General features: G+C 43.7%; 1 protein-coding gene across 1 annotated transcript in view; it reads right to left on the reverse strand.

Annotated features, from left to right (window-relative positions):
• The window catches only part of POLR3B (RNA polymerase III subunit B), a 120,342-nt gene that overhangs the window by 86,686 nt on the left and 20,102 nt on the right, over positions 1–13,554 (reverse strand). The window contains exon 10 of the mRNA XM_045000041.1: positions 798–920. Coding sequence (XP_044855976.1) covers positions 798–920 — 123 coding nt within the window. The remainder of the gene's footprint in view (positions 1–797; positions 921–13,554) is intronic.

Genomic DNA, 13,554 nt, shown 5'->3' on the forward strand with positions numbered 1-13,554 from the left:
TACATAGGTAACATCTGTGGATGAATAGGGAATGGTGAAAGGGTATAAGTGCCATAATATAGGGAGAACAACAAGGAGTCCAGTGGCACCTTAAAGACTAACAGATTTAAATCGGTTAGTCTTTAAGGTGCCACCAGACTCCTTGTTGTTTTTGTTGATACAGGCTAACACGGCTACCCCCGGATACTTGAATATAGAGAGAATAAACCATCACGGGGACATGAGGAGCATGGCTCCACATGTCGAAGACATTCATTCCCTCCAATTCACCTTTCATCCCCAACTCCTTCTGTCTAGTCTGTCAGTTTCATCCAAGTTAACATATTCCAGCTAATTAAGGTGTTCAGACTGAAGAGAATTATGGCCCATCCTTAACTGGTGGCTATTACTGGCTTTGTGCAAAGGATTAGAATTTCAGTAGAGTTCATGCACAATGAAAGCACTCGCACAATCATGTGGAAGGTTCCTGTCTGTGGCGTGACCAACTTTAAAAAAATGTGAGGCCTTCAACAAAAATCCAGCACTCTCAGATTATAGACTTCACTACCTGTCACACACACTAAACATGGGTTACTTCATGTCTGAGCACAAATAGATGTGTCTTGGCTTCGCTTCTTCTCCTCTCCTCAGACAATTACAGCAGAAATTTTCTTGACGTGTGTGTGGCCCAAAACCAAAAGTAAATAAAAATAACAAAAAGCCATGAAACTGTTGTGTCAACAACCCATGTACCAATGGCAAAATAAATAGGCATCATCTTTAGATTTCACAGCCCATAGCAATATGAAAAGACACACCTGCATCTGTGTAAAAATCTGAGCTTTTTGGCATTCTTCCAAACTGGGACCAAATGCAGCCATCACATGCTCTTCTGTACCAATCATCTGCACAATCTCTTGGTCACTCTCAACACCCATGGCCTAGGAAAGGAGAAAAGACAGAAATAGTGCTGGCTTTATGTTAACTCACTGACATTTGCTTATGCTAATTTGGTATTGTTTGTCAGTATTACTTCTAAGCAAAAGCTACTTCTTCTCTCAGAAACCGTGCCATCTGGCATTGGCAGCCCATACTCAAGCTCTGGAAGAACCTGAGATGGTAAGCTTGATAAGCGGCAGGAAAACAAATGATCTAGAGTGCCTTTCACTTGTGTGTGAACTGTTCCTTATTTGCAGAAGTATAAATTTAATACAATTTCTTAATAAAAATAAAAACTGGCTACCAGTAGCCTTATAAACCATCAAAGAAAGCCTATTCAAGACCTACAGTAAGGGAGGGTGAAATTATCTAAGATCACACATAGGCCCCTTACTCCAAACAGTTCTGCAAAATTAATGTTACAGCATATTCTATTTAAGTAACTTTTGCAATGTACCATCTTTGCAGCTATTTGCATTTAGAAGATGACTTCACTACAGAATCCAACTTGAAAGCCATTCTATCTATTATTTCACTGATCCTTAGACACCTTGTTATACTTTATACTGTGGAAAAAGCTTAATAAACTAAGAAAGCGCTTAACAGGTTTAGAAAAATCTCTCTATAAATAAGTGTTTCAAGGTGGCAGCCAGCAGTGCAGGCCTTTGTGGATTCCAGATGGTGCTAAAGCTTTTCCCTTCACACATTTGTCTGGAATTCTGCCATATCAAGAAACAGGGAATAATCTCACTAAACCTCTTTTGGCGGAGTGATAATATGCCTCTCAGAAGTTGGGAGCAAAGTTACATTTTGCATTCATATTCTTCCTTAAGCTGTGCACAACAAAGACCATTGTACATAATGGCCTAGGAGGTATACCCTATACACGATTCTCAATAAAAATTGAGAATGTACCAAAAAAGAGTCACATTTTCTTTAAAATACATGAGTGACTTCCTTCAAATGGTTTTTGCTGGGTGTTATTTTGTTTTTAACATCCAACTAATGCCTTGCCTTCTGCAACACATTTGTCGGCCCCTTTGTCAGGCATTTGACACTGTTTTTAAAAAGGTACAAAAGGTGGAAATGCTTAAAGTAAAAAAAAATAAAATAAAATAAAAAATAACCCAGCCATGTGTCTTGATGAGGTCTGAAAGCAACACCTCTGTAATGGTGTAAGTATGCTCCAGTTTCAGTATATGTTGTAGGTTTGGTGTACAGCACGCATCACATTTCTGCAGTCCCACCAGGATACAATTAAAACAATCTACAAGTAAATCTACCCAGTTCTCTATAGATTCCCAATTAAGATCTTCGTCCAAATCTTTAATAATTAAATAGAAAGAGTAGGTAAAATAATCATACATTTGTACATCATGGATAAAGGCTTCTACATAAAGATGGAAGAACAGGTTCTTGATGAATATTTATGCATTTTGCAATTTAAATTGTTGCTGGTTGCTTAATTAAGATTTAAAATGTGATTAAAATTGTTCAAACACTTGTAAAGCAATGCGGACAGAATGTCTTAAAGAAAAAAAGTGAACTGTGAATTTCCTGCTAACCGGGCTAACAAAATTGAGGGTGACTGCTGCTGGAATAGTTTCATTAAATCAGTATCAAAATGTCATGACTTGTTACTTCATACTATACACAGTGTTGCACAGTATAATGGATTTAGCTATGCATATAAGCCAATATGAATGCAATACTAATAGGACATGCAAATGAAACATTTGTTTATATTTTTATTTGGTGTGTTCAGCAGTTTGATTATTCATGTCTACCTTAATGCTCTTTTTTCAGTACTTTGCACCCTAATGCTGCATCTGCCCACGCACAATGCACTGCAGAATCAGAGTGGTTAGCTTGTAACACAGCTGGGATCCGGAAGCCCCAAGATATCTCATTACTATTATTCAGAACATGCTGGGTATTGTACAGACCTATTATAATAGTGTCCATGGTCAAAAAAGAAAGGTTAGGGGAAAGAAATATAAAAGCAAAGTGGTCAGGGAATAGATTTACATAGGTCTTCTTAGTTCCTTTTGGGGGAAGTGCCACAGGGGGTTATATTATGGGACAGAGGTGGGGTAAAAGGGAAATCTCAGGAAGGGATAGTTTGACTTGAGAGTTTAGTAGAAAGCTGGATTGAAGCAAACACACACACACACACGAATGTCCAGAGTTCATACTGTAGAATGCAGTCTGCCAGCCCCACCAGTGTCCAGGGTCTGTGGAAGTTGCTGCTGCCTAGAGAAGCATGTGTGTAAGAGTGCACCTCTGCTTCTGGAGGCTGGCCCCAGCCCTGGGAAGCCCAGCTCTTCCTCCCCCCGCCCACATCTTAATGATGATGTCTAGCGGTTGCCATGGCAGTTCCCTAGAATGCAGTTCTGTAATCTTTTAGGTTAAATTATAGAATGGAGACTGGCAGGTGACTGGATTAAAAGATGTCAGAGAAAGTTAGAGGTTGACCCCATCGCAGGTAGAATAAGTTTGTGGCTTTCACAGTTCAGAGATGAGTGCTATGAAATTAGAGATGTGGGAATCCATAAATCCAGCAGACCCACAGTGAGGGAGATATTAATCTGCTTCTTTAAGATTTCATATTACAAGCTTCAAATTATTGCAAATTTAACACCACTTCTTAATAAGACAATGGGAAACCCTGTTCAATTCTTTCTTTGCAGATCCCAGAGTGTGCTATTCATAGGCTTCAATACATGCAGCAATTAGGTTTCAGCGTAAAGATATTTTACTAAATTATATGGGTCCTAAAAATCCGACTTTAAAGTTCCTTTACACCAATAGTTTTGGGACAGTGTATGATCTTCCATTGTTTCCAACTTCCAAGTCACTCACCCAGATCTGTATCTGCCCACAGAGTAAGAAAGTAATAGTCTCTAGGGGAAAAAAACAAAAATACATACAAAATCGACTTGCCACTGATGTGTAACTAGTACACAAGTGTAGTTTTAGCTTAATAAATTTGTGGTTTTTTGTTTGAAATCTGAACTAAGGAAATTTCTTAGAAGGCTGTTTTTAGTTATTACACACATATGTATAAATATTGCTTTCAGATCTTTTAGATGTTAGTGATGCCTGTAGTTAAGGTTGCCCCACACTTTCCATTATACAGCAGTCTTCAGTTACTTATAACTGACAAATATTTACCATTTGGACTAAATTTTTCCATGCCAAGTGTTGGCCTCAGGTTGAAAATAGATGTATTATCTTCATGAAAGTTTCAGCAAACATGCTGCAGCCATTGCCAAGAATGAAGTTGGTCAAAAGTACCTATTTTCCCCTCTGTTTAAAAAAAAAAAAAAAAAGGTCTTCCAATCGTTTCTTGTAAGTGATCTATTGCCTCCATCTCGTGGAGCAAAGACTTGACATTTGGTGTTGATGAACGAGGGGGAAAAGGAGGAGGAGAATAGTCTCTTACTGTCACTGTCAAAATCCAGCCAGCTAAGCTTTGGTCAAGTTATAAACCCTAGGAAAATGAGCATTCCCACATGCTCATTACAGCTTGCTGCTAAAATGTCCAAATTGTACCAACTCCTATGAAACTTCCCGAATGGCTCCGTATGGTCTGCATGCAATGCAGCCAAAAAAACCTTTTGGCCTGAAAGTCTGGAAGATACCATGAGTTCTAGCGTCAGCAGGCATATGTCATGTTAGTTCCATGTCTCTTATTTTAAATAAAATATTTGTTTGCATAAGTATTAAATCTCAAAACTACTGTGGGGCATTAGCACAGTGGTCTTCCAGGTGGGGAAACTGAGGCAAAATAGTTCAATGACTTGCCCAAAGGATGCAGTGTGTCAGCAGCAGAGCATAAAATCCAGGACTCCTAACTACAAGTATAACATTCTAACCTCTAAATCAGGGGCCTCAAACACATGGCCCTATGCTGTGGCCCACCAAGCTCCCCGGCCCCCCAGAGTTATTTCCTGCGGCCGCCAAGCTCCCCTCACCCGCCGCATCCCCACTCCTCTGCCTATCTCCAGGTGCTTCCCGCCACCAAACAGGTGTTTGGCAGTGCTTAGCAGTTTCCAGGAGGGAGGGGGGAGGAGTAGGGAGCCGCGCACTCAGGGGAGGAGGCGGAGAAGAGACAGGGCCGGGGCAGAGATTTGAGGAAGGGGTTGGAATGGGGGCAGGGAAGGGGTAGGAAGAGGCGGGGCAGGGAAGGGATGGAGTGGGGGCGGGGGCGGGGCCGGGGCTTTTGTATCTTTATATGAAAAGATGTCAGTGATACAGCCCTCAGGCCAATGTACGAGTCCTCATGTGGCTCTCATGGTGATTTGAGTTTGAGATCCCTACTCTAAATATCACTCTCTATTTTGATAGTGTAAATAAAACGCACATTACATAGCATCTTCAACAACAAAATACACCCATGTATACACTACCATTTTCATGGCACACAGCTCTTTGCTGAAAAGGATCTTCTAAGTAATAGCAAGACTGTTGGGCGTATATTCATGATGTTAAATAAAATAATCCAAATATGGAAACAAAAAAGTTAACAGAGATATGATTCCACATGCTATATATTTTTCTCTAGTCCCTCAAGAGTTTTTCTAAGATTATAACCATTGATAAAGTGGCATCTTGAAAATGAGGAAATCTTTGCAGGTTGAAAACTATTGATGTTACACTCCTCCAAAAGAACTAAATGTTTTATATATTTGGTAGATGAACTTAACTGATTAGAAAGTTTTGATACAATCAGAGGTTGCTAGCTCAAGTGACTAAATTAACGACAACCTGGTTAGCCAGGAGCAGTATCAGATGTGGTGATAAGGACCTTAATTTAATATTTCATAGAAAGGATATTGCAAAGGTATGGAAGCCCTATCACAGAGTAGGAGAATGAAGTTGCTACAGTCAGGATTATTAAGTATACACAGATAATTGTTTATTTAGGCATATCAATAGAAATCTCTAAACTAGTTTATAAAATACATTGCTAACAGCACTGCAGAGAACAGCTGTGATCACCTGTCTTACTGCAACATGGTGTAAAAAAATTTTCATGAAAGATTTACAAGAAGAGTAGGCGGGGAGGGAAATCAGTGATACATGATGAGGAACGTTGCCAGGATATGATTGAGGTGTCATTACCACATGGTAAAAAAAGATTTTCTACCACTAACAGCAGAGTGTAGTTGACTACCTCTGTGTATCTGGATATTTGGACATACCACTGGGTGACAAGAAACTGACAGTTCAACTTTGTAAATAAAGACAGAATCTAACATCTTACTACTTGAGCAGTCAGATCAAGACTTGCATAGGCACATCTGATTTTCTAGAATAAAAGGAATTGTGAGCCCATTGCTTCTGACAGCTTTACAGTGCATTTCTACCCACCAATCATTTCTTAATCCCCTTTACCACTGGTTGCTAAAACAGACAATATTGCTCAAGTTTTTGAAGAGATCTGCATAATCAAAGATAAGAGATACTTTGGACTTGTTTCTCAAGACTTAATCTAAATATTATTCAGCTAGTTTCCACCTGCAAAAACAAAACCCAATCAAACTGCTCCCCCACATATTACCAAAATTCTAAAGCTGCCTACTAAAACGGTCATATAGCCACCTCTGAGAGGACTGTTCTGATGTTATGAGCAGGTGCTGCCCTCTTCTGGAAATTTATTTTTGATTTGTGCAAGTGATTTTGTCGTCGTTGCATCATTTACATTTTCACTGACTATAGTAAGGATTTCACTGGCATGAAAATGGACTTTACAAATTTCCTAATCTGGGTAGGGCTCTTCCAAAATTATGAAAGGGGTTGATTGAAGCCATCACATACATTAAGATGTTGGTGAGCTTTGGAAGTATATGAGAAAAATGAAACTCTGAGCAAGTAAAAAATTAAGGTAGAACTGATTTACAGAGAAAGAAAATCATATGGAATAAAATGCAAGACAAAACAAGCCATCTTAAAAATGTTAACCCTAAACATTATTAAAGACCTCAATCTGCCAAGGTACAGAGGACCTCCTGAGAAATGTTAATTACTTTCAACTCCCTGTGATAGCTCTGGGAGTGGAAGATACCCAGGGCCTGATCTCAAAGGTGTTGAGCACCCACAGTTCTGATTTCAATTGGAGGTTGGATGCTCAGCACTTCAGAAAAGCCAGGCCCTTAATGCATTATTAGGGTAAAGGTTTGAGCCCAGCAAAAAAGTAGGAAGGCAGCATTACCTGATTTGTAATTTAGAAGAACAGCACTGATTGGAAGAGGACAGAACTGACTGGATTGGGAGCGAGTGAAGATGAGTGAATAGAAAATGAACATGCATGGCTTCGGGGGAAATGATGTGGCAGGATTTTTTCAGTTTGCAACTAGACTTACAATTTGGGCAAGAAGGTGTTGGTAAAACTTGTATAAGCCCTGGAGCAGAGGTGAAGTTGCTGTGAGAGTTTTACTCAGAATCAGGCCTTAACTTCACAAAAGTCAGGAAATGATCAGTGCACAGTGCCCTCAGTATTCCCAATGACCTTTTTCCAAAGCTAGCTCCTTTGCTTCTGCTACCTGCATCGCTCCTCAGGCTTTCCTAAGTCCTGATCATGTAGAAGGCACTGGGGCCTCCCAGCTAATCCTCTCTATCTGGGCTCTTTGCTCCTCTTGCCACCTCCCCACCCCATGCACTGAAAAGATGGCCAGCTCATGAGCCACTCTCCACAATGCCTTTCCCCCTTCACTCCTGTGAAAGATGTAGTGGTTCCAACTTCTTGGATCTCTGCTCCCTTCCTCAAAAGGGACTAGCAGCATGGAGGATGATCTGCCCCCTCATCTGCTGTCAGAAAAGGAGCAAGTAGCATTGCAGCTTCATTCAGCCCACTCCCCAAAGAAAAATCCCCACTTACCCTGGGCAAGAAGGTTTTTCTAAACCCTGTCATGCTCCACTGTTCATATGTATTATAAGGGGTCCTCCATTCTATGATCATACAAACTATGCATTAATATAAAATCCTGCATTACAGAAAATGCAGCCAGGGTTATAAGAATGGGCTAGATGCAGTGCAATTAACACTGAGAAAGACTGCTCTAAATAGAAAGGATTAATGGACAGAACTAAACTAAACATAGTACCTATCTTTAAAATGGGGAACAAAGAACCTGGGAAATTACAGCCTAGTCAACCTAACTTTGATAGCTGGACAATTACTGGAACACATTATTAAACAATTTATAAAGCACCTAGAAGATAACAGTGATAATAGTCAACATGGATTTATCAAGAACCAACTATGCCAAACCAGCCTAATTTCCTTCTTTGACAGAGTCTCTGGCCTAGTAGATAGGGAGGTGTGACACGGTGCTAGCTGTAGCAGTCTGGTCACTGAAGCAGCTGCACCACAGAGAAGGCTGTAGGCTTAATTGGAGCCAAGCAACCTGTTTCTAGTGGGGACTACTGACGCTGGGTGGTAATTGCTGGGGCTAATGAGAGAGTTGGCTCAGTAATCAGGAGGATATACAACTGGGAGGAACACGAAGCAGGGGGAAGTTCAGAGAGTGAGCTGGGTGGAGGACAGAAAGCTGTGTGAATGGCTCCTCCTGCTGTACACTTGTGCCGTTTGGAAACCGAGGATTAGAGGTGCTCACGGTGGAAAAGAAATAGACTGTGTGTTTGCGACAGAGACCACGAAAACAGGCTAGGCAGAGCTGCTCACTGGGTAGCTGAAGGAGCACCCTGTGATATGGGAAGCAGCAGACGTGATAGATCTTGATTTGAGTAAGGCTTTTGACACAGTCCCACATGATGTTCTCTCAAACTAGGGAAATGTGGTCTAGATGAAATTACTATAAGGTGAGTGCATAACTCTTTGGAAAAAAAAAAACACACTCAAAAAGTAGTTAACAGGGAGGACCTAACAAGTGGGGTCCAACAGAGGATCTGTCCGGTGCTATTCAACATTTTCAGTAATGACTTGGATTACGGAGTGGAGAGTAAGCTTATAAAATTTGGAGATCACACCAAGCTGGGAGGGGTTGTAAGCACTTCAGAGGACAGCATGAGAATTCAAAATTATCTTGACAAATTGAAGAACTCGTCTGAAATTAACAAAAGCCTGGTCTACACTAGGCGTTTAAATCGGTTTTAGGAGCGTAAAACCGATTTAACGCCACAACCGTCCACACTAGGAGGCACCTTATATCGATTTTAATGGCTCTTTAAACCGGTTTCTGTACTCCTCCCTAACGAGAGGAGTAACGCTAGTATCGGTATTAACATATCGGATTAGGGTTAGTGTGGACGCTGATCGACGGCATTGGCCTCCGGGAGCTATCCCACAGTGCACCAGTGACCGCTCTGGACATCATTCTGAACTCGGATGCACTGGCCAGGTAGACAGGAAAAGCCCCGCGAACTTTTGAAATTCATTTCCTGCTTCCCCAGCGTGGAGATCTCATCTCATCAGCACAGGTGACCACGCACAGCTCATCAGCGTTAACAATGCAGTCTGCTGAGAATCGTAAAAGAGCCCCAGCATGGACTACACGGGAGGTACTGGATCTGATCGCTATCTGGGGAGAGGATTCAGTACTAACAGAACTGCGTTCCAAAAGACGAAATGAAAAAGTATTTGAAAGAATTTCTAAGGCTATGATGGATAAAGGCCACAGCAGGGACTCAGTGCAGTGCAGAGTGAAAGTTAAGGAGCTCAGACAAGGCTACCAGAAAACCAAAGAAGCAAACGGAAGGTCAGGGGCAGGTCGAAAAACATGCCGCTTCTATGCTGAGCTGCATGCAATTTTAGGGGGCTGCGCCACAAGTACCCCACCCCTGTTCGTGGATTCCGAGGTGGGGGTTGTAATCTCTGCCATGGCTGAGGATTATGCAGACGGGGAAGAGGAAGAGGAAGAAGAGGAGGAAGACCTAGCAGAGAGCACACAGCACTCCGTGAGCCCCAGCAGCCAGGAGCTTTTTATCACCCTGACGGAATTACCGTCCTCCCAGCCCTCACAAGCCACTATCCCAGACAATGACGCCATGGAAGGGACCTCTGGTGAGTGTACCTTTGCAAATATCAAACATTTTTTTTTAAGCAAGCCTTTTTTAATGATTGATTTGCCCTGAGGTCTTGGGATGCATTCGCAGACAGTATAGTTACTTAGAAAAGTTTGTTAACATGTCCAGGGATTGAGAGGAAATCCTCCAGGGACATCTCGATGAAGCGCTCCTGTAGGTACTCCAGAAGCCTTTGCAGAAGGTTTCTGGGCAAGGCAGCCTTGTTCCGCCCACCATGGTAGGACACTTTACCACGCCATGCATGTAGCAAGTAATCAGGTATCATTGCGTGGCAAAGCATAGCAGCGTATGGTCCCGGTGACTGCTGGCATTCAAGAAGCATCCGTTCTTTATCTTGTTCTGTTATCCTCAGTAAAGTGATATCGTTCAGGATAACCTGGTTAAAAATCAGGAATTTAAGTAAGGGGGGGTGGCCATTTTTCTACTGGGTTCGTGGACTGCATCAGCTTAAAAAAAAAACTTTCCTGCACGTAGCGAAGCGGGGGGAGGGGAGGAGTGAAATGCCGATGATCTTTTCTGTGTTTGGTCACCGGCGATCTTCCCCAAGGCACCAGACACGCAGTGGGGGGGGGGGGGAGGTTGTTGATTAGCAGGGAGCTAGCGTGGTATTAGCCATGCGTTGTTGGGGGGGGAAGGGTTAAATCACTACAGAAGCCGAAAGACAGTGGCTTACCATGGCCGCATGCAAGCTGAATTCTGATGCCTGGACCTGCGTCTGTGAGATCTGTAACTCCAGAGCTGCAGGCACTCACTATTAAGATGAAAAAATGCGACCTTGTAGGGAAATCACATGTGCTAGGTGGTGAATACTGCTGTTCACTGTGAAATAGTATAACCATTGTTCTGTAAAATGTATCTTTCTAAATATTTATCTCCCTCATGCAGCTGCAAATTTTTCAACCATCCCTCCTCCATCCCAAAGGCTAGCACAGATAAGGCGGAGGAAAAAGAAGACGCGAGATGAGATGTTCTCGGATATTATGGAAGTTACACGCAATGAAAGAGCTCATCTGAATGAGTGGAAGGACGTGGTTTCAAATTACAAGAAAGAGGCCAGTGAACGTGAGGACAGGAGGGACAACCGAGATGAGAGGTGGCGGCAGGAAGACCGGCAGGAAAATCAGCAGTGGCGGCAGGAAGATCAGCGGTGGCGGGATGCAACTCTGGGGCTGCTGCGTGATCAAACTGACATGCTCCGGCGTCTTGTGGAGCTTCAGGAACAGCAGCAGGATCACAGAGTGCCGCTGCAGCCCCTGTATAACCACCCTCAACCCTCACCATGTTCCATATCCTCCTCACCCAGACGTGTAAGAACGCGTGGGGGGAGGCTCCGTGCACCCGCCCACTCCACCCCCGTGGACAGCCCAACCAGAAGGATGTCGTTACTGTGAATTTTTTTTAATGGCCTTCTCCATCCCTCCTATCCTCCTCCCAAACCACAGCCTTACTTCTCTCCCTCTTTTTATAATGAATCAATAAAGAATTCATGCTTTTTAAATGAGAGTGACTTTATTTGCATAAGTAAGCTGTACTCGAAGGGGGAGGGTGAGTTGCTAACAGGGAATGAGTCAGTCAAGGCGGGGTGGGTGTTCATCAACAAACACAGCAGTCACACTGTACCCTGGCCATTGATGAAGCTCGTTTTCAAAGCTTCTCTGATGCGCACCGCTTCCTGGTGTGCTCTTCTAATCTCCCTGGTGTCTGGCTGCGCGTAATCAGCGGCCAGGTGATTTGCCTCAGCCTCCCACCCCGCCATAAAGGTCTCCCCCTTACTCTCACAGAGGTTGTGGAGAATACAGCAAGCAGTAATAACATAGGGGACATTGGTTTGGCTGAGGTCTGAGCGAGTCAGTAATGTCCGCCAGCGCGCCTTTAAACGGCCAAATGCACATTCCACCACCATTCTGCACTTGCTCAGCCTGTAATTGAACAGATCCTGACCACTGTCCAGGCTGCCTGTGTATGGCTTCATGAGCCATGGCATCAAGGGGTAGGCTGGGTCCCCCAGGATAACGACAGGCATTTCAACATCCCCAACTGTTATTTTCTGGTCTGGGAAGTAATCCCCTTGCTGCAGCCGTTTAAACAGAGTAGTGCTTCTGAAGACGCGAGCGTCATGAACCCTCCCTGGCCATCCCACGTGGATGTTTGTGAAACGTCCCTTGTGATCTACCAGTGCTTGCAGCACCATTGAAAAGTACCCCTTGCGGTTTACGTACTGGGTGCCCTGGCGCTGCGGTGCCAAGATAGGGATATGGGTTCCATCTATCGCCCCCCCACAGTTAGGGAATCCCAGTGCAGCAAAGCCATCCACTATGGCCTGCACATTTCCCAGAGTCACAATCTTTCGTAGCAGCAGCTTAGTGATTGCTTTGGCTACTTGCATCACAGCAGCCCCCACAGTAGATTTTCCAACTCCAAATTGATTCCCGACTGACCGGTAGCTGTCTGGCGTTGCAAGCTTCCACAGGGCTATCGCCACTCGCTTCTCTACTGTGAGGGCTGCTCTCATCTTGGTATTATGGCGTTTCAGGGCAGGGGCAAGCAAGTCACAAAGTTCCATGAAAGTGCCCTTACGCATGCGAAAGTTTCGCAGCCACTGGGAATCGTCCCACACCTGCAACACAATGCGGTCCCACCAGTCAGTGCTTGTTTCCCGGGCCCAAAATCGGCGTTCAATGGATAGAATCTGCCCCATTACCATCAGGATCTCCAAAGCGCAGGGGCCCGTGGTTTGAGAGAATTCTGTGTCCATGTCCTCATCACTGTCATTGCCGCGCTGCCGTATCCGCCTCCTCCTCGCCTCGGATTGAAGGTCCTGGTTCAGCATATACTGCACGAGAGTGCGCGAGGTGTTTAAAACATCCACGATTGCAGTATTGAGCTGAGCAGGGTCCATGCTTGCTGTGTTATGGCGTCTGCACAGTTCACCAAGCAAAAAAAGGCGCGAAACGGTTGTCTGCTGCTCAGGGAGGGAGGGGTGAGGCTGTACCCAGAACCACACGCGACAATGATTTTTGCCCCATCAGGCACTGGGATCTCAACCCGGAAATGCCAAGGGGCGGGGGAGGCTGCGGGAACTATGGGATAGCTACGGGATAGCTACCCACAGTGCAATGCTCCAGAAATCGACGCTAGCCTCGGACCATGGACGCACACTACCGATTTAATGTGTTTAGTGTGGCCGCGCGCACTCGATTTTATAAAATCTGTTTTACAAAACCGGTTTATGCAAATTCGGAATAGTCCCGTAGTGTAGACGTACCCAAAATGAAATTCTAGAAAGAGAAATGCAAAGTATTTCTTAGGAAGGAAAAATCAAAACACACAAATACAAAATGGGGAATACGGGACGAGGTGGTAGTACTGCTGAAAAGGATCTGGGGGATATAGTGGATCACAAATTTAGTATGAGTCAACGTGATGCAGTTGCAAAAAAGGATAGTAGTTTGGGGTATATTAACAGGAGTGTCATATGTAAGACACAGGAAGTAACTGTCCTGCTCTACTCAGCAATGGTGAGGCCTCAGCTGGAGTACTGTGTCCACTTTTGGGCACCATAATTTAGGAAAGTGTTACAGAAAT

Source organism: Mauremys mutica, chromosome 1 (genome assembly GCF_020497125.1).
Source record: "Mauremys mutica isolate MM-2020 ecotype Southern chromosome 1, ASM2049712v1, whole genome shotgun sequence".
In the NCBI taxonomy this organism is placed as follows: domain Eukaryota; kingdom Metazoa; phylum Chordata; order Testudines; family Geoemydidae; genus Mauremys; species Mauremys mutica.